This window comes from Podarcis filfolensis (assembly GCF_964270895.1).
Source record: "Podarcis filfolensis genome assembly, chromosome: 9".
In the NCBI taxonomy this organism is placed as follows: Eukaryota; Metazoa; Chordata; class Lepidosauria; order Squamata; family Lacertidae; genus Podarcis; species Podarcis filfolensis.
In genome coordinates this window covers 27,308,302-27,330,789 of record NC_139610.1, presented here as the reverse complement: position 1 = coordinate 27,330,789, position 22,488 = coordinate 27,308,302, and the positions used below count along the sequence as shown (strand labels likewise).

The 22,488-nt window shown below is 40.6% G+C and overlaps 1 protein-coding gene across 50 annotated transcripts in view; it reads right to left on the bottom strand.

Moving 5' to 3' along the window:
* Positions 1-22,488, bottom strand: part of SORBS2 (sorbin and SH3 domain containing 2) — a 182,169-nt gene that overhangs the window by 66,679 nt on the left and 93,002 nt on the right. For 22 of the 50 annotated variants that reach the window (XR_014551923.1, XR_014551924.1, XM_083629930.1 and 19 more), the window contains 5 exons: positions 13,847-13,896; positions 10,305-10,397; positions 7,596-7,622; positions 5,124-5,248; positions 3,723-4,331 (listed from right to left, as the gene is read on the bottom strand). Coding sequence is in view for 48 of the 50 variants with exons in the window: in XM_083629930.1 (XP_083486056.1) it covers positions 3,723-4,331; positions 5,124-5,248; positions 7,596-7,622; positions 10,305-10,397; positions 13,847-13,856 (864 nt within the window). In the remaining 2 variants the exon portion in view is untranslated. The remainder of the gene's footprint in view (positions 1-3,722; positions 4,332-5,123; positions 5,249-7,595; positions 7,623-10,304; positions 10,398-13,846; positions 13,897-22,488) is intronic. The other 28 variants (XM_083629937.1, XM_083629929.1, XM_083629949.1 and 25 more) reach the window with 10 other exon arrangements.

Below are 22,488 nucleotides of genomic sequence, written 5' to 3'. Positions count from 1 at the left end.
GGACATGTAGGACAATCATCCATGATCTAGTATTTGGTAACACAGAATTTCACCATATTCTTTAACTATTCTTTTGTTGGAATGTTTACATCTTAATGCTAATACAAACCTACTTGGCTCATCTTTCCAATACATTGCACTACAATATTGGTGGCTATGGTGAGCTCTTCCTACACACTGTGAAGATTATGTGTATTTTCCACCCTCCCACAGATGAGAAAGGGATCTAGTTTCCAAAATACATAAATACAAATCCAGGCATCTTGCATCAAAACAACAATACATGTTTTATAATCTAAAAGAAACAACACTTGTCTCAACTGCACACCTCTGCATGCAAGTATACTGCAGCATCTGCACTAGTGGTTTCCCTTAAACATAAGCACACCTTAAATTCTTGTGGATAGATACAATGGCACTCTAACATATGCATATTCACCAGGAATCTTCATGCTGTTCACACACTTCTTAGTGCAGCAGTAAGCACACATTCTTAGTGCAGGAATGACTACACAGGGGCCTTTCCACATGCTCTCTCACCTTTGTCTGGGCACTCACCTAGAACCATGAACATACTTGTCATTAGGGTTCAGTTTACATGTCCTATAACTTCTCTCAAAACTGGAAGTTTGAAATACATTTTGCTTTTTACTGAGACGTATACAACAGGTCATATATCTGCCCTTTCCCTATAAGGAAACTAATTCAATTCCATATTTTTCTTCTACTGACACTTCAAACTTTCTGTAAAGTGTCTAACCTCATTGCTGAAATAAATCCACATTTCCCTATCCAATTATTGCATACCTACTCATAACACCTGTGAACATTTCTGTGCCTGAGGCAGTACAGAAAATGGCAACCCACTCCCAGTCAGAGTGCACTATATTCAAGACTAGTCAGATCAGAGAGACAGGAATTGCCACAGTACCTCACGTTTTCAGTAACAATACAATAATAAATGAAAATAACAAATTGCTTCCCTTTCATGACACCCCAAACCAGCTGCCTTGGGCAGATGTTTCACTCTTCCTAACAGTAGGACTGGCCCTGACTGCCATTACAATAACTGTGACCCAAACCAATATGTAAAAATGCCAGATACCTGGTAGATGTTATGATCTGCATGCCAATGAGAGCTTTAAATGGGATACCTAAGGTTTAATTGTGGCAAAGTAAATGATTGGACGGATGAACCTGACGGACTCATTATTTTACTGATATGGAATTCACCAGTAATTTCTCCTATGAGCTCCCCACCAAAATAAGTGAGAGCTTTACTAAAAATTCCTTAGTGGATTTTGCCCTTAATGTACTACTAAAACCATATTTTTTATCAGAAATTACAAGGTGCCTTTATTTCATGAAGAGGTGATATATATATGATATGCATTTCCTGAACGCTTTGGCTCAGTGTTGAAAATCCCAACCCCGCTTTCTACCAAAAAGGTGGGTTCATACTAAAAATGGAAGAAATAAATGTGAGTGGCTCATACCGCTTCCATAAAGTGAGCCTGCAGTGAAATCCACAGGCCATCCACCACATAATAAAAGCAGGAAAGCAAAAAAGCCCCCCTCCTCCAGTCACAAGTGCTTCTTTCCCTGTTTCCTGGAGAAATGTAAGCTGGGCCTTGGTTTATGTTTTACCAAGAGATTGCCAAAAGAAATGTTTTTACAAAAGCTGGTAACATTTGGAGGCTACTAAAAGTAGCTCCTTACTGGAATGCAAGTCTCCAGGCAATTCAAGTAATAACATCCCCGCTTGCTTTTTCAATTGTGTGGGCCCCCCAATCTGCCATTTTTTACTCATTCCAGTTTCTCAGAGCAGAGGCAGAATGTCAAAGAATGCTCAGCTCTGTCTGCTGCCCAAACTAATCACCCTCTTGCTCTTTTAAAAGCCCCTCTGCAGATTGGCACATATGCTTTGCTTGCCTTCATCTTCCATCTTGGCTGGGGTCCAAACTGTCCTATGGGATTTGGAGTTTATTTTTGAAACTGAAGTCAGCTTCAAAAGTTGTTTCCCATGTTGAGCCGGGTCTTTCCCCCCCTTGGGCAAATGCCAGTTTTATGCTCCCCGCACCATGGCACACAAAACTAGTTGGGACCATTTTGGATCCTGGGCTTTCACATTTTGATTCTAGGGATTCAGGACATGAACATCATGACAACCAAACTATCTGCTTTTATTCTGATTAATAAAAGCAACACCTGTACTAATATTAATACGGTTGTAGCAATTGTTTAGCTTTCCCATAGCTCTGTCTGTATAATGATTTATGGTAACTCATTTTTAAAATATATAAATAAAACGGTTCTATAGCAACCTTGATCAGATCAGATTCCAGGGTGCTGCACCGCATTTGCAGATCCTAATGCAATTATATTATGAATCCTCATATCAGCTCTGAGGCAGTTGCATTTCTTGGCTCAAACATTGAATAGCACCCTCTCCATATCATCACAATCGAGCACTGGCATCTGGCAAGTCATTAGACCAGAAAGAAACAACACCACCACACTGTTACTCCTCCTCCTCTGATGTCAGAGTATTTTATCCTTTTGGAATTGGACTCTTTATGAAATACTTTTCTGTTAGCCATACTGTTCCGTTGCTTGCATTTAGTATACCAAAGAGTGCCGTCAAAAATAATAAAAATTGCTGAAGACATCAGAACGGTTGACCTTGTTCAATGATCCTGTTTCTAATGAGGCATATCTTATGGATGACTGGGGTGTGTGTGCGGGGGCAGAGATAACCCCTCTGATTAACATAGGGGTACTTTTTTCAAACTTGTGCTTTAAACAGCAGAGCCTCTAAGGGGCATGGCGATCAGAGCAGCCTTGTGTGAAGTGTGAACACACTCACTCAAGATGTAATTAATGCCAATATCCCTAGCAGTTCAAGTGCCTACATAAATTAACAGCTCGGTCTTCTGCCTTTGTTGTGGAAGCCTTGTAATCTATGCACCACTAAGTGCTGGATTTAGATGCATCTTGTAAAGCCACTTTATGTGCTTTTGGTGTAATTAAAGAAGAATTTCATCTGTGAAGAACCACCACAGAATTCGTGGTGCAAAACAAGCACAACAGCTGGAATCCAGGTAGATTGGCACACATGTGCAAAGGACTTTTGTGTGCACAGAGGTGGACAGGGTTGAAGGGTTTCCTGATTTATTTATTTTTTTGTTCAGCCCCTTGTACTTAATGGAATGCTATGCTGGTGTGTTTCCTAACCTTTGGAGACAGGTTTTTGTTTTTTTTTAGGATTTGTAGGTCTGTAGGAGGAAGGCGGGGGTAAGTGGGGAGAAAAGCCATGCACGCATAGAAGAGAAAACATGCCCCTCTGGATCCCAGACACTTCCTTTTAGGATCTTTTAGGATTTCAATACCTCCAAGCAGTGTCATTCAGGTGTCACTCAGACTGCCTTCCCTACAGAACTGAATTTTGCAATACCTAGGACACAGGCAATAAGGTGCGCACTTAACAGGTACCTAAACATCACTTGTTCCTTCCCTCTCTCCATGTACTAAGGCAGGCCATAAACATCTTTCAAAACCAATAAAAAATAAACAAACAGCAACACTGTTCTCAATACGGTGTGTCAGGTAGTTTTACCCAGGAAGTGTAAACCACTACTCAGAGCCAGGTGAGTAGACTAAAGAGAAAAAGGTTAGGTGACACAGGAAAGATCTAAAATAAACAACAGAGAAACATAATATACCACATTGCATTCTGTGGACTGTGCGGAAGGAACTGTAGACATTTGTTGCATATTGTTTGGAGGCGTCTCTGAAGTGTCTGGAGAAAGCCTAGGTGGATGTTGTTGGCTTTCAGGCGCCGCTTTATTATCAGGGATGGGAGCTATCTGAATGGAAAGAGATGCTTTGTGTATCTCAGGTACTGGGTTACAAGCAGGTGAGACAGGCCTCCGTGGAGTTGCTGGTGCTTCAACAGGCACAGGCTGCTGCTGTACACAAGAAGGAATACTACTAGATGCATTTCGTGCCCTAGTTAATTTCAGGGCAGAAACTCTACGTTTTTGACCTGGTTGTTTGTGGCCTTGGCGGAAACTTGTTCTAATTCCAGCTATTGTTTTTGTGCTGTAAACAGAGGCCAGTGGCTTAGTGGTTTTGTATGTGTAGGACACACTGCTGTTAGATTTTTTAGAATAAACTGCCCTCCGTATAAACTCCTTGTTAGTACAGTGGTCAGCATCAGGAGATTTCTTAGCTTGTTTGGTTGTTACGGACCGGGAGTTAATTTCGCTCTTCTTGTGGCTATTTATTCCAGATCTACTCAAACTTTCTTTCCTAGTAGGAAGTGGGGGGGCCTTGTGTGCCAAAAGCATCCACGCAACAAAATAAATATTACAGGAGAAAGAGAGAAAGCAAAACATTAGCAGGAAAGTAAACAGAGATAAAACGTGTCACTTCTTAAACAGAGATACCGACACAAATCCAGCCAATGGTTTTGAATCAGGCCTCCACATTCTTCATCATTCCAGATTGTAAACATTTTATTTTGATGTTTGGAAAGCCAGGATGCATATATTAATTGCAAATTCATTGTGAGGTCAATACTGACCCATTAATATGAAGCATCCCCCTCTTGGGATCAATATTGCTAGTTATCACCTTTAAATTATAGAGATGAAAATTAACAAGATAGATCACTGGAACCAACAGACTGTTCTGATGGAAATTGATGTATAGCCCCTTAAATTTTCTGGTCTACAGTAATAGAAACAGAGTGTGTGTGGGGGGGCAGTATCTTAAGTAATTTGGAGAATGGGTGAATGTTTCAAATTTATGTCAAACTCTATACTTTGGGCTACAAAAAATAACTGTGCTGTTGTTCCAACACCAGGCATATGTTTCAACCTGATGAACACTGCATAGCTGTGCTTTACTCCTTGAAAGGAATTCAGTGCATGAGTGAACCAGTATTTGTATGCACAGCCAAAACAGAGATCATACTACAAACCAATGCAATAATGTCAGGAGAGCACCCCAAAAGCAATAATCAAATGGAAACTGCCTCTCCTTACTTCATGAAATCACAGTATTAAACTTTAGAATTTCACATAATCTCAGAGTGTGAGACTGCATATCTGCCATTTTACCTGAGCTGGCGATCGCTTTTCTTGTAGGTTTGGCCGGACACTTCGAAAGCCTTTTGCTGCAAGAGAGGAGCTGCTAGTGTCGCCATTCAGTGTTTCTCTACTCCCACTGTTAAATGATCTCCAAGCTTTTATATGAAAAGAAATCCAAGCAAATTTATTTCTGACAAAAGATTTGCTTTGATTATGTCAAGTAACTGAAATGAGCTCTACAATGACTGGAATCAACATAATATAGATGATGTGGCACAAACGTGAAAGTCTAAGGGATATAATGCAAATACGTCAATAACAAAGGGTACATTCATACTATTTGCAGCCAGTCTGCCAGATTACAGTAGAGGAAGATGGCAGACAAGTGCTGGTCCATTCCATTGGCTCAGTTGGAACCAATTGCCATTTGGATCTTCCTCTCCTATAACTATCTTCCTAAGTGGTTAGGCAGTATGGTCATTAATGTGACTTTATGGGGGGAAAGTGCCTGTTTTTGCTTGTTTTGCTGTTCCCTCTCTATACTGCCCTGCTTTAAATGATGCCCTGTGCTATTTATCTAGAAAAAGAGGTCCCGGAACTCACCTCCCTTGTTCATTTTTAATTGCAATGGCACCCACCTGTGAGGTGCTGGAACTGAGTTCTGGTGCGTTATGGCTGGGGGAAAAACCCCTAATAGGACTATAGGCCTACAGGCACAGGCTATGTTGTTTTTATAATGAATATGTATAAAATGCCTAGAAAATACTAGACATGACAACATCATGGGAAGCCAGAAGCAGTTCTGCTGAGCTCCTGACTAGGTCAGGATTTCATGATGGTGTTGCTTTCTATTGTTTTTCTTTATATCAGTCTCTTAATCCCAAAGTCTTTTACCCAATTTACCTACTGAATTCAAGGGGACTTGAAATGAGGATATATGTATGGGATTGCACCGTAAATATAGTGTAGCTGTATATGCCTGGCAGGTGAGGAGTCTAGGTTGCAATTGCCTCTGGATTATGAAGCTTAACTAGGGGGCCCTGGGCAAATCAGTACCCTTCAGCCAAATCTATGCCTTAAAGTAGCTATGTGGATAAAATGAGATAAATCCCACACATGGATTATAACTGTTGGGAGAGGAAAGGCTAGTTCTAGATTATTCAGATAACACTAAAAAACAAATGAATGCTCAAATCAGAACAGCATTTCCAGATGCTCCAATCCTTCAGCTTTTGCTTATGTCGTTTACTTATTTGCCACACTTGGTCTGGTTTTTACATGCATCTGCCCTCAGTCACTTCAGGAGAATGCATGGGTACTCCATTTGTACAAGCCTCCTAGATGTAGCTTCCAGCAAAAATGGCTGCCACCATGACTTCTTTTGCCACTAAATGATACTCAAGAGATCTATGGATTCCTTGTGTTGCAGAAGCAGCAGTCAGTGGCATGAAGGGGTTGAGGAAAACTTGCAGCACAATGATATGTCATATGTTGAACATTCCTAGGGAAAAGTCATGGGGCTGGTATTTTTCATGGCATTTCTGTGGCATTCATGACGGCCAGTCCTGTCCTTGAACAACGGGTATAAGCTGGAGAAAAGCTTTTATTTCTAAATTTAAATTTTGTCATAGGAAGGTGCTTCCTGCTGAATCAAAGCATTGGTCCACCCAGCTCAGCAGTGGGCATACCAACTGGCAGCAGCAATCCAGGGTGTCAGACAGGAATCTTCCCCGGTCATATTTGTAGTGCTTTAAGTTTGAATTTAGGACCTTTTGCATGCAGAGCCTGTGTTCTACCTCCAAACAGTGATTTGGGTGTAAGGGTATAGTTTGCCTTTGACTCAGATGCTTGGCAAACACTGACTTGGAGAGGTGAAGAAATGCAAAGCGTATACGCAGTACATAGCTTCCTTTAGGAAGATGGAAAAATTCAGAACTATAAGCTACCCAAAAGAGATGCTGTAGGATTAGATTGATCGCTGCAGCTAGCAGTTTTATTGTTGGCTAAAAGGACCAGTAAAGCCCTTATTAACTGAAAGCTGTTCCAAATTATATCTCATGCAGCAGTACAGTCTTTCTGGTGTAAGGTTACAGAATTACCCATTCTATGCCCACTGGCACCTTAAAAACATCCTGTTATACACCTGCAAGAACAGATTTATTCTGTTTCGCTACCACTTCGTAACTGAAGATAATGAGTGCTTTCTGCTCTAAATTACATAGAAATGTTGGTATGTAATGTAGGGTCTTTTTGGATGAGTGGTCTGCATTTAAAAAAGCCATTAAGAAAGCAAAAAATTAGGTTATCATCCATTATATAAAGGCCAGCAAATGTAAAAGAAAGCCTTTCACACGTATCAAAAGTCTTTAGTTCAAGATTTAGAATCTCAAAATTAGTACAGTTTGGCTAGAGAAACAGTGGGGAGGGGGGTTAAATGCATGCCTTATTTATTCCACTCACAGTGTTGTTATATTCAGCTTAAAATAACAGCAACCCATTTACCTGAATCTGGTGACTGAGAATCAAGTCCTAAAGAAAGAGAACATCAAAGTTAATATGTGGAAAGTACAGTTAGCATTCCTACTTTATGCTTTGATACCACTGTGGTAGACAAGGGGTAATTCACTTACTGAAAATTATTGGCACACATACTTTAATGACTCTTACTATACCGGCATATGTAGCCAAGGATCTTTTTTCCTAAAGACCACAAACTTAAGCATATTTAAGTTGGGCATAAGCACTGCTGAGCTCTGAAGTAAATTTTGCTAAGTATATATGCACAGCATCAGACTGAATGGCTCATTATGCCATTTTTGCTCGGTCAAAGAGCCCTCTAACCTTCATTAAAGTTATGTGGCCCAAAACAAGAGTGAACAAGCATAACACAACAGCACTTTTGCTTCAATTTCACACTGGTTCAGTTTGGATGAGACATTAAACCATAGTTTAGCACTACACAAGTGAACATCAAACACATATACTCCTTTTTCCTCTATGTTCAGAAGCACATAATGAGCACAGTGCCTCCTTAACCTAGCATAACCTATTATGCTATTATTAACAACCCAATATCATAAACTTATGTGCAGGCCAGGGGAATTGGACCCATTTGACCTTGCCAGGTCAATTTGTTTTAAGACATGCCAGCAATAGAAAAACCATTCAAATCTCAAGGTAACTAAAAGCATTTTGGGACAAGTTAGGGGGAAACTAAACTAAGGCAGGGCATTCTAACGTTACTATTATCAGCAACATTGTCTGTGACCTTATTGATAGACAATGTATGAACCTCTGCCATGGTGCCCTTCTTCATAGAAATTGATTGAAATCCCTGCTCCATTGTTAGTCTTTGATCAATTATGTGAGGATGCTTTAAAATGCATTAGAAATTTTTTTATAGACAATTGCAGAGGATTTGCTCTATGGCGGGCATAGGCAACCTTGGCTCTCCAGATGTTTTGGGGCTACAACTCCCATGATCCCTAGCTAACAGGACCAGTGGTCAGGGATGATAGGAATTGTAGTCCCAAAACATCTGAAGGGCCGAGGTTGCTTATGCCTGCTCTATGGAATCAATCTCTTTAAAACAGCTATATGATAGTAGTTGTAGGCTGAAAACGGCATGTTCTTCATGAGGCAGTGCCCAATTTACCCTTTGCAAATTTCCTTATGTTAGCTTAGTAAGGAGCTACAAAACATGCATTGATTAACTGAAATTCCACTTCTCTTCTGCTACCTATGCACAACTTGGGCGAGTGGAACACAGGTAAATAAATCAATGCTTATGGCTCCATTAATTCACACTTTCTGAAGGCTAGACTTCAGGGCTACTGTGGTTCTGCTTTATTTTGTATTAGTTTTATTGCTGTTTTATTAGATAAAAATTAAATGATACTATTCTTTTTCAGTCCATGTCATTCTCTAGTTGCTTTCAAGAGCTATTGTAATTGAGTATAAAATTGTAAGAAGACTTTTCTCAACTTTACAATTAAGGTGACTATTAACAACACTAATGATTTGTAGCTGGAAATTTTACTGAGATCTGTTTCTGTTGATGAATATTTGTCTAGGTATGTTACATTATATTGCATAATTAATCTGTTTACGATGAAAGGCCAGGACAATGAAGCTAGAGTTGTCACTTTAACATTCTTCATTTTCTTGGGCTACTGCCAAATGCAAATCTTTAAAAAGCTGCTTTTAAATGTTTATAGCAAAATGGCCACAAACCTTTAAGTCCAACATGGTTTCTATTACTTTGGCATTGGAAACCTTTAAAAAGTGTAAGCTGCACTGACTTAGCAAAACTTACCCAAGGGTAAAATTCAATGGCCAAACTCACATTAATTTCTGAAACCTGGTTTATGGTTTCTAACAGCCAAAGGGAAGGATTTCAACCCAGCATTCTGAAGAGTACTGAGAATATTGTAAATGCTACATTGCTTCCAATTTGGCGATGATGCATGAAAACGTCTTCCTATAAAAATTTGGCCTGGCATTCATATATCTTGTAATATATACTGACTGGCGTTACAGGACACTTGTGCTGTCATTTTATAGAGAATATTATGGTACTTTCCTTCTTCCATCCCCAAGGGATTTCAATCAGTTTCTAGCTAAGCAACCACAGTGATAAAATAGGAAAAAAATGAATTAGTACTACTAACTTAGTCCCACTTAAAAAATTCTGTGCCATTGGTCGTCCACTGCCAGAGACATCAGTGCATAGAAGTGTGGATGGATACCCCATATCTCCCCTCTGTTCTTTAAAGAACACCTCTGCTTGATTATGGCTCCAGCTCACATGATCACTCTCCCTCAAATGGGAGTGGGGGAGGGAAGCCCATTGATTTCAATGGGTCTACTCTGAGTATGACTTGGTTGCACACTACTCAAAAGCTATTATTTCATATGAGCTCTGGTGTGGAAAATAAGTTCTGGGGCTGAGCCCAGATAAGCTCTCGTTCAAATTAAGGCATGTGCACTGCTGGTCTAGTTCTCAGTGGACACAGCCCAGAATGCCTGAGAAGTTCCCACAAGGACATAGCTTAAGATTACATCAGCAGGACAGAAACATTTCGTAATAACAGTTGTGAGCAGCAGCTGCAGCCACATTCATTATCAACCATGATATTCAGCTTCAACACTGTACAGAAACCATGCCACAATGGCACCCAAGTGGGACATTCCATGGTTAATATTTAATACCTGCTGTCAATAGGTTTGGAGAACTCTGAACTCTCTTCACGGCTGTTAATTTGACAGACATGGCAGCACGTTTGCGAGCACACCCACCACTATCTGAAAGCACAAAATGACACAGGCCCACAACATAGAGAGAGCAAGCACATGCAACACAGATCAAGTGGAGTTAAGTGAACTATGTAAATGTGGACATAGAACTCATGCGGTTAGAAATTGCTGTTGATCTTCTGGGTTTTGTACATACATACCGAAGGGCTGGGGAAGCTGTAGTTAATTATTACTGCCATTCCAAAGAATACCCAAGCCAAGATAGATTTATCATGTGCTTTCCAGTACTGGAAAGACCACTTGTTGTGTGTACCTAACTCACCACAAAAAGACTAAAACGGAAGATCAAAATTGACACAACATTACTTTTTCAATAAAGAACACACTGTGTGGCCCTAAAAAAGATCTGAGTCATAAAGTAGGATTTGTTGTGTGATTTGGTATGTTCATTCATGGAATACTTTGATACAGATTACTAAAATGGGTGTCTTCCCCCTATGTGTAACAGGAGATATCTAGGAAGAAACTAAGTTATGTTGTTACAGGACCCTCTCCTTCTAAGTGCCTTCCAGATAAGCTAGATAGATAAAGGAGAACATTTATAGTTCATTTAAAGGTAGTACAGAATGGGCAGAAGACTCCAATCCTCTAGAATGCCGCATTTTTAATGTCTGGCAGTTCTTTGTATCTTCCCATTGATATCTGTGTCTATACCCTGGATGGACAATGATGAATACAAAGGTCTTGAATTCATTTTGTTCTCTGAAATACTGGGGGCATCATGAGCTGCAAAGTTGCCTGCATGCTCTCTTCCCCCAAGGTATATGCACATTGCTGAAACAGGCAATCCTGGGTAAGTTTGCTCCTAAGGTTGGATGGTCCTTGCAAAGCAGAATATAGCTGAAGGGACAGCAGAAAACTCAACCATCCTTTGGGTGCGTTGGATCCAATCAAAATCCCATCTCAGCAATTTCTAGCTGCTCAATCAGGTGTAATTTATGTGGCCCGTTCTTTGCAAGGGAACAGCCAAGTCAGCATCATGATGTTGGGCCTTGTTTAAAATTGCCAGCTCAGGGAATGTATGCTCTTTGTAGTCAGCTGAAGGAGAGCATCTATTGTGAGCCCCGATTTAGAATAAAGCTGCCACTAACAGGAAGATCATATTGGGTGTCTTAAACACATGGCTACAATACATCCCACATACTACATGGCACACCTCTCACTGCATAATTATACGAAGTACAAGAGTTGTGGTGATCGATCCTAATCCTATGCAAGGAGAAGGAACCTGTCTACACAGGGCATATCTGCTAAAGCTGAAGGGAAACTCAGCTTCATTTGATCACAAATTCTCTGCAGCTGCAAGCCAAAGTTTCTTCAGCACCAAGGGCAGGTAACTTTAAAGGGGAAAGAATCCATGCAAATTCATTAATTTGAGTATTCAGTGCACTGAAGAGTGGGCTTTCTAGCAAAAGTAGCTGGAATACGGAGCAGTGATGGTGGCAGAAGGAAGCCTCTAGAGTGCATGCTACTGTTAAGTTTAGAAAATGCTCTTCAAAACTGTGGGTGGTCTTCCTTTGCCTGCTGCTGCGTTACAGAAACATATTGGATAAATTGCAAGAAGTTTGCATCATCATGATTTAACAGTAACAAAGTTAAGCCTCACAGATTTTTGCAGTCTCTGAGGGCTGTGTGTGTGTTTGCTGTGGTTTGTATTTATGTCTTTCATTTATTATACAACAGTTGGCTTCTTTAATCATTTTTAAATTAGATGCATTTATCACACATATTATCCTCAAACATTCCTGCCTAAAATATTTATTGGAGAACACTAAAGATACATTTTAGCAAATTAAGTTTGACCCATTCATTATCCATCTGTGAAAAAAAGGCAGTGAGTCTGCAGATTGCCCAGACATTTTGTGGTGAAGAGTCCTACCACTATATAAATTCTTTGAAATTTTGTCTGCTTAGAAGCCACCAGGATTTACGCACATCTTGGACAACAACCCACTTAAAGTTAAAATGCTTGGATTTTAGCCAATTTTAGGTGCAACACTAACCCTACTTACCTGGGAGTAAGCCCCATTGAATCCAATGGGGCACATTGGATTCAATGGGACTTACCTCTAAATAGACATGGTTAGAATTGTGCTGTTAGTCATAGTGGAGATAGTGGCACCACTAATAGAAGCTATTCCTCAGTGTTAAGGATATATGTAGATTCTGTCATTGAAATCAATAGGATCTGGGCCAGTTCTTAGGTTACAGCTACAACATGGTTGCCACTCCCCAAGCAATGTAGGATTGCAGAAACTGCACCATTGTGTGTGTGTGTGTGTGTGTGTGTGTGAGAGAGAGAGAGAGAGAGAGATATGTAGGACAGCCTTTTTCAACCTTGGTTCCCCAGGTGTTTGTTGTTGGACTACAACTCCTATCATCCCTGACCACTGGTCCTGTTAGTTAGGGATAGTGGAAGTTGTACTCCACCAAACATGTGGAGACCCAAGGTTGAGTAAGGCTGATGTAGAAAGAAGCAAACACACTGTTCAATAATTGAGGCCTTGCTTCCAGTTCACTGCTGACTTAAGTTCAGAGGAAGGGTAGAAGGAACACAATCTTTTTGGTTAAGGTGCCAATGCTGTGAAATACTCCATCAACACTGAAATACGCCATCAATGGCTTCCAGAATCTGCTGAAAATCTGGCTCTATAAAAAGACCCCCCCCCCGAAGTTTAACTGGTAACCTTTTATCTAGGATGATTCTATCATAATTTAATTTCATCATGCCCTTTGATAGTGTCTTGATTATTTCTATCACTCTATTGTTAGTTGATTTGAATTCCCACCCAGTGGGGCGGAAAAAAGCAGAGTATAATTTTTCTAAATACATATGGTAATCCAAACAGGATTCATGACCATCGCTAACTACCACATTTTCTGACCCATGATTAACGTTAAACATAGCGGTCTCAAAAGGCAAGTATGCAATGTATCCTAAACTGAATTTTAGGAATATGAATAGGTGTTTAGAAATGCACCAATAAATATACGAATTTTCAGCAAAGTATGACTGTGATCCTGTACAAACTTGCCTGAGAGTAAGTCCCATTTAATTCAATGGAGCTTACTTCTGATGTCTGGGATTGCACTGTAAGTAAGTCACAGCACAATCATTTTAGAATTAAACAGCACACCATAAACACAAGTGTCTTGATTTATGCCACTGTGTTGGACTATGTACATGTGCATTGTGCCCCAATATATTTTACTAATACCAGAAAATATATTGAAATGGAACACACATGCATATGCATGTATAAATCCATATATTTATACATAGCAGCACATATAAGTAGATACACATAGATAAGTCATCTATATTTTTACAGTTATTATTTGAAGCAAATTAGGATAGTTCTACTTGCATTTGAACAATATGCTTAATGAAAGAGTTTAAACTTAATATCATCTGCCCCACCATAGAAATTGCATACCTGTATTCATTTTGACTCTGGATGATTTGTTGTTGAAGTCTTCAGTTTTCCTATCGAATACAAAAGCAATCTATTAATTTATCACAAGGACATAAAATGTTTTTAAGGTGGTGGTGGAGGTGATAAAGTAGAGTTACTGGTAACTTTACATCTTGTCAATGATTGCTGTATTTGGCTTTCATTGTGTGGTTGTAGGCCCCCGATATACAAATGTAATTGTGATGTTTCACCCTCTGTTGGGTTCTAATCACATGCATATTAATTGATTACAAACTTTGTCCAGAACTGGAAAGGATACCCTATTTGGGCTGCAATCCCAAAAGGAGAATATTCCCTAAAACACAGCACAGCATTTCTGAGGAAACATTCCTAGAACGGCATTGCAAGTTGTCCAAATTCACACTTCCAAAATTGTCCATAGCTTAAAGACATTTATTTATTAGAACAGTTTTTACTTAATTATTAATACAGTGGTACCTCGGGTTACATACACTTCAGGTTACATACGCTTCAGATTACACACTCCACTAAGCCAGAAATAGTGCTTCAGGTTAAGAACTTCGCTTCAGGATGAGAACAGAAATCGTGCTCCGGCGGCGCGGCAGCAGCAGGAGGCCCCATTAGCTAAAGTGGTGCTTCAGGTTAAAAACAGTTTCAGGTTAAGTACGGACCTCCAGAACAAATTAAGTACTTAACCCGAGGTACCACTGTATATGCAACCCTTCAGCCTGGGTGACATAGCATAAAAGACCAAAACCACCATAACTTAACATATAAGTATCAAATAAAACCCAAAGAATTTTGATAAAATAAACAAGAGCAGCAACAACCCCCATAGTCACTCCAACAAAACAGTACAGCTTTCATGATCCAAATGCCTGGACAAATAGGAAAGTCTTCACTTACACTTAAAAATGTCAACTGTAAGGGAAGATGAGATGCCCCCCACCAGGAGCAAGTTCCATAACTAGGGTGCCCAACCAGTAAGGCCCTCTCTCAAGTTACCACCCTCCTCGTTTCTGCTGTGTGAGGGACAATCAGCAGGGTCTTTCTTGCTCCCTGCAGCCTCAATCAGGTGGATGTATTGAGGGGAGAAACAGCAGAGACCAAGGCTCTGTTTTGTACTTTTGTAAAAAGGACCATGAGGTCATATGTTGGTTTTTACAAGGTGTATATTATGTTTCAAGTGCTAATGTTGCGTTTTGAACGTGGTTAGGCTGAGGCAGTTCTTTCTATTGGCTGTGTAAGAATTACTGCTTCTGAAGACATTGATTCAACACAGTAAAAATCACTGAGTGCAAGGAATGCTGAATCAGGTCCCAACCGAGCCTGCCAGATACTTAACATGCACTGAAAGCAAATTATAAATACATTAATCCAAGAAGTTGGAAGGGTTTCAGCAGCTGTGGTATTCCGTTTGGGGACTTGATGCTCCATGGCATTCAAAACACAAACGAAAACACAAACAAACAGGAAACAAGACATGAAATAGCAACTAAAAAGGAGCCAGAGCGATGCTATCTAAAGGCTGATAAAATTGCTTTTAAGTACGGATGATGTTGTGACTCTGTTTATTGCATATAGTGCTGAAGTAAGCAAAACTCTGTCAGGAACACAGGTAGGTGCTACCGGTGATGTTACATCCATCAAGGATTCTCCCCCATCCCCTTGCATAGAATTTTGGGATTTGTAAGAAGCATGTTGCTTCTGGATTACCTCAGCCTATTAGCATCCAGGCACTTAGGGACAAACTATTGCAGTGTTGGCTGCTGCCCATTGGGACTGGTAGAACATAAGGCAGGAGGCCAACAGTAGATGGAGCCACAGCCAATGACAGGTGGAGCCAGGACCAGTGATGGTTGGAACCAACTAATTGTAGTTTTGTTCCCATTTCTCCCTTTGCTGAGTTCTACAAGGGCAACACTGAGGCTAAGGAGGAGGAGGCTGACAGTCAGTGTCACCCTCTGAACTTGTGGGAAGAAGCCAGCAAAGGACTTGTGGTGGCTAAAGGTAGATTGAGGTGGTTGGGTGCAGTGCTTCGAATGGACTCACCTCCACTGAACTATTATACATGACCACTGGACCGTTTCTATCTGTGCAACTAGAACTTTTATAGGTGCTATCTAGGCTGGATCTAGACACATCAAAGAAGTGTTTGAGTTCAATGCATTGTAAACTTCATCCCGTTGGCAAAAGACTGGACTCCACAGTGCCATCTGGTGTCACAGTGTTATAACACATATAAAGTGTTTTATCTTTACAGATGTAGCTGAGTCCCTAGTGTTCATTTTGAACCTGTTGATTGATATTAGGCAGGGCCTCTTCATTGTACTGTTTTCAATGCCTATTACAAAAAAGAGGGAATTGGTTCAAGCCTATCTAGCCATGTAAATCTGACATGCAATTCTATGTTATTTATTTTGAACGTGTATTTTAAAAACTGATTTCATTTCCATTTTCAAAAAACAAATAAGGTTAACTTCTTTTTAATATCTGATTTTCACAGTAATTTTAATGTATGTTTTATGCAAGCCACTTTGAGGCTTTGATGATTAAGCAGTTTATAAATTTGATTAAGTAAATAAAAATGAATAACAGGAAAGAAGCACTCCATTCTAGAAACCTATGACTCTGCAGAATGCCAGCTGACATCAACAGGGATTCTGGTAGTAAACTCCTTGGGTTGTCAGCCTGCAAAATGCACACTGGGTGCAGCCCTTTGAATCTCTCCCTAATGCAGGCAAAAAGGCAGGCATGCATCATCCTGCCATGGTCCTGCTGCCCGCCTCCTTCCACACCAACTGTTCTTTACTGAAGAAGTAAAAACAACAGCAGATGAGGTGAGGTAGATGGCAAGTCTGGGAAGAGAATGGTTGGGAAGAGCAGCAGCAGATATGTCTCTTTCTCTGAGGTTCAGGAGATCTGGGCTGCAGCCCCATACCCATTTGCTTCTGGAAGACATGTATTAGGACTGCACTTTTAAAGGACTGTGTCCATTGCTCAGTTTTTTAGATGGTGGAAACTCCACAACTTCCACTGAACTGCCAATCACTTGGTTTTTCTACAGTGACACACATGTAAGAAATACTGAATATATTAAAAATAGAATAAATCAATTTGTCTAACAAATAGGGAATTCTGACAATTCAAATCATTTTTCAATGGCCATGAAAAATATTGTCCACAACTCAAGACAAAAAGCATAATCTCCTTCATCATGTTTAGAGTAAAATAGCTGCCATCTATATAAAAGCTTTAGCGCAGACCGAGGTGAATAATAAAGAAAAGGACAATTGCAGGAATTCATGGAATGTCTAATAAAATTTCTTGTCATTCAATTTAGAGACAAACGAGACTCAAGTTAGCCCATCAAATTCTCCCCAATTATTCAAAGATTAAAATGAGAGTCCAGTCTGTTTTGTTCTATTTCAATAAACAGTCTTTGATTGTAACGCTGGTTTCCTTAACAGCCACAAATTATTCCTGAAAGCATCAGATTCCTGGAGTGTTTCCTCGCTGCTGGGGAGACAGCATTTTGAAATGTTCTGTTAGCTGGGAACTGAACAAACAGTAGCACCATGAAAACAGGCTATAAAATGCAATGCTACACACCAAGCTTCAGCAAAGACACACTGAGTACAGAACTCTTTGTACAGAAGGATGTCAACGTGATTTTTACTGAGAGCTTTGATTCGTTTACATAAACTGTATTTAGCTCAGCTGAAGTTATATACATTTTCGCTATTTGGCATTATTATAGTGCAAAAATGTATAGCGGACATGTTGTGTTCTGTTGTGAAGATGATGCTGTCTTGCCTTGCCTCAGTAATGGACTGGATGAGAGCCAACAAACTGAAGCTGAATCCAGATAAAACTGGATGGATGGGAGGTTGCCTGCTCTTGATGAGCTTACATTTCCTCTGAAGGAGCAGGTACACAGCTTGGGGGTAATTCTGGATCTATTGCTGTGGCTTGAGGCTCAGGTGGCCCTGGTGGCACAGAGTGCCTTCCATCAGCTTTGGCTGGTAGCCTAGCTGTGCACCTATTTGAACAGAGATAGCCTAACATCTGTTGTCTATGCTCTGGTAACCTCTAAGTTAGATTTCTGCACCTCAATATAGGTCTGACTGCTTCTGAATATGATTCAGAAACTTCAGCTGGTGCAGAATTCAGCGGCCAGCTGGCTCATCAGGGCATGATGGTTTGAGCATATAACTTATGGTTACCAGATTTTTTGCAATGAATCCGGGGGCACTTTTTTTTTTTTTTGAAGCCGAGTAGCAACAGGGAGTCAGTAGTGGGGATGGTGAGGCAAAAGACCCTGGGTCCAAGCATCATGCATATTGTATAAAGGTGCAAAGCCCTTCTTTCGCACCCTGTGAAACATAAATGCACAGAGTTTTTTAAAAAAACTGGGCAATGGCTGGCCGGCCGCAACTCCCGAGCCTCCCCTGATCAGTCAAAACAAAGGGGGAAAGGGACAGGAGATTGCACAAGACACATGATACGCACACAAGACACATCATATGGAGACTTCCGGCTAGGAAAAATGGTGGATGCCACGGCAGCGAGCAGCTCCTGAAGCCAGCCAGAGCCAACTGTGCTACCAGGCTGGCTCTGGGCTGCTGAGGCTGCCACTGCCATGTTTCCCGGGGGCAGATTTGCAAATCCGGGGACTGTCAACGGGAACCGGGGATGTCTGGTAACCCTAATATAACTGTCTGTCAATTAGTTTCTGGGCCCAATTCAAAGTGCTGGTTTTGAACTATAAAGCCTTAAAGGGCTCAGAACCACAATACCTCAGGGACTGCATCTCCCCATTTGAACCAACCCAGACCCTGCAATCACCATCTCAGGCCCTTCTTCATGTGCCTCCTCCACAAGAGGTCCAGAGGGGGGCAACACGAGAATGGGCCACAAGCTCTTCACTTGTGGAATGCTCTCTCAGGGGAGGCTAACCTGGTACCTTCATTTCATACCTTAAGATGCCAGGCAAAAACATTCCCCCTCTTCCAGGCCTTTGGCTAATTAAACAATCTATGGCCTTTTAAACTGTGGGTACAGGCAGAGCCTTCTTTTTGTTCGTTATTGTTATTTGTTCGTTATATAATGTTTAATGTTGTATTGTGCTTTAATATTCAGTTGGGAACCACCCAGAGTGGCTGGGGAAACCCAGCCAGATGGGCGGGTTATAAATAATTTAAAAAATAAAAAGAAAGAAAGAAAGAAAGAAATGTATTTTTGTTTTTTAATATTGTAAAATTAAAAGACGCCTGCTTCTTGGGAGAAAAGCAATGACAAACCTAGACAGCATCTTAAAAAGCAGAGACATCACCTTGCCAGCAAAGGTCCGTATAGTTAAAGCTATGGTTTTCCCAGGAGTGATGTATGGAAGTGAGAGCTGGACCATCAAGAAGGCTGATTGCCGAAGAATTGATGCTTTTGAATTATGGTGCTGGAGGAGACGCTTGAGAGTCCCATGGACTGCAAGAAGATCAAACCTCTCCATTCTTAAGGAAATCAGCCCTGAGTGCTCACTGGAAGGACAGATCGTGAAGCTGAGGCTCCAATACTTTGGCCACCTCATGAGAAGAGAAGACTCCATGGAAAAGACCCTGATGTTGGGAAAGATGGAGGGCACAAGGAGAAGGGGATGACAGAGGACGAGATGGTTGGACAGTGTTCTCGAAGCTACCAGCATGAGTTTGACCAAACTGCGGGAGGCAGTGGAAGACAGGAGTGCCTGGCATGCTCTGGTCCATGGGGTCACAAAGAGTCGGACACGACTAAACAACTAAACAACAACAAATATATATCAGATGTGCCCTGCATCTGAGACATATATTTATTACTCTAACATAAAACATCCAGAATTTTGCACATTTAATGAAGAAACAAGTCTGCCACCCTTACCACCATCGTGATCCGATGGAAAAAAATTCAAGGTAAGACAGACTGTTGTACTTAAAGGATGTGTTTGTGTTCACTGAGTATGCCTCAAGCCACTGGACTGAGTAGCAATGCTGGGGAGACTTTGTGCCATTACATTATTCCTTTTAAGTGAAAACAAAGCAACAGAGCATAAAGGCATTTGACAAGCTGTGTGCTGAAAGGTGGCAATTTGATCCTTGACCTTTACTGCTGAAATGTGGTAAGTCCTGTCTCTTTATATGGATTCCCCACCACTCATGCCCAGGATATTTAAGCCATTTTCTGAAAACCAAACCATGTGTGTCAGACCAAAAATGTCAAGGAAGTGACGCAAATTGATAGCACAATATGCACATTTCATGGGTGGTTTTTATAGCTGCAAAAATAGTTCTTTACAGTGAAGCAAATAATAAAGAGTTCTTTTTAGATTCTAAGTATCTCCAACAAATTAGGGTTTATTTAGCCATTCAGATGGTGCATGCAATTTTTTTGGCTTCAAAATTAAACAGGAAGAAAACAACTTTTGAATAAACACCTACTTCACATTCACAGCCTGAAATTTGCTTTATATTATCCGGCTTCTTCATGCTCCCATGCATTCTTTCATTACCCAAAATTAATTGGACAGTGGTAATCCTTGGACATTGCTTCTTCTTCTTTTTGTCTACATTATGTCAAAAGGGTCTGGCACATATAGATGTGCACTGTCAATTAAAAAGTGGCCAGGCACAAGCTCTCTAAAACATGGGGAACAGACTGAGAGTCCTTTCTGGTTTCATGTGTTTCTTTAGACATTTTTCTTCTTCTCCCCCCGCCCCCATCAAAATATCAAAGAATCAAGTAGCTGCTTCTCAGACATTAGACACTACCTTCCCTAGACATTACAAATAGTTAGCTTAAAGTCCAGTCCACAGATGCTCCTGCAGCAAATATGAATTTAATAAAAGCCGTAACAGCTTGCAATCTGTACCATCGTGCCAGATTTGAAAGCCAACTCAGGAAGATGAATTGGTGCACTAACATGGCTTGGTCCTGCCACTCTGGCGATTGCCAGAAGGTTTGGAGCAGGAGCCTTGGAGACCAGGTGCTCGTTTTCTACTCACTGGAGCACAAAGGCAGCTGGTGTCTTCTGCAAGGAAGAAATGAACCATGCAAAGCTGACGAGTTATTAGAAAAAGCTCATGAAAATCAAGGATTGACTCTTTGCTCTGAATACTGTCAACCAGCTGAGATGGGGAAAACATAGCCAGTCATTTCCTATGGTTGGGAAGTGGGACTGACTCTGGTTCTCCACTTGATGATCTATTTTGTGGATGTGTCCAAGAGGAACAATTCCCTCCCCTCCCCAGCACTTTTCCTTAGGAAAGTCTACATCTGACTCTGAATATTTAAGTGATGAAATTTTTAAGACCCAAATTAGAACGCTTGCCAGGTATGAATGGTCAAGTTCACTTTTAGAATTGGGTGGTGACCTCTTGGCCATTCAGATGTTGTTGGGCTCCTCCTCCCACCAGCATACTCAGCACAGCTGTTGGTCAGGATGATTTTAGACAGCATCTTCTGGTTCCCCACCCTGGTTTAGAAAAGTTAGTCCCTTTACCCTGCTGTGCTTGAAACAAAAAGAAAGCAGATTGTATAATCAACTGTTTAAAGAGTAACTCAAGCATGCCAGCCTCTTTCAGTCTCTGAATTAGACACAAGCAATTCCACAAAATGTTGCTTTGCCCTAGTGAGGCTCTCAAACTAAGTTTGTTGTCCCGACTTTGAAGAATCTAGTGGTTTATCAAAATGATTGTGGCAGTGGCACTCAACTTATGTGAGGTCACCTTAAGTGCTGCCTGAAAAAACCCTCAAGAATTTAGAAGCAGTAACACAATACTGTCTATGTTTTGGACACAGTGCGTGCGTGTAACCCTCAAGATGGAGCTAAGCCTATTTACGCTATTAAAAACTAAAAGCTGCATGCATTATTATTAGAATCACACAAGATGTCAGGGCAGTCTGTCCTCCCAAGTATGAGTGCAGTGCCCTCACACACTTGCAGCGCTGACTGTATTTTACATCAATCCAATGGCAATTTTGACAGCACTTGCAATTTTCAGCTACATGAAGACCCCCAAAACTCATGGACCTTGCTTCTACTGTTAACTCAACTTGTACACACAATGCTGCCTCCTGTTTTATACCTAATATAGTCCTGCAAGTCTTGTCACTATTAAAAGCAAAATATCTGCTATTCTGCCCCCCTATAAATAGCCAAAGTAAACATGACCACGAAAATTAAACTTGGCAGGGCTGAAAAACTCACATGATTATGAACAGTTAAAATAACTGCTTGGCTTTAACAATTGCCAGCAGTTAAGCCTAAAAACCTTTGAGATTTACTTCATTTCAAGCCTGAAATGAGCCAGTTATCTACTTGTTTCTTCTACTATTGTTCAGATTCAACATTTATCCATAGCTACCCTTTCAATTTTCTTCTAATTAATTAATGATCAGGAATGTTGTAAAGATTTTATTCCAGTTAACATCTTAATTAGTGACCAGGAATAAGTTGCATCAGCATTTAGTTGCTGAAAAAGCAGAATGAATTAAAACAAAGGAAATCTGCTAATACTGTTAAGAACACTAATTCATAGAGATCTGTTGAGATAGAAAGCCTTCAATAAAATGTGATTTACCAGCCGAATTAGGTCTGGAACTAGAAGCCA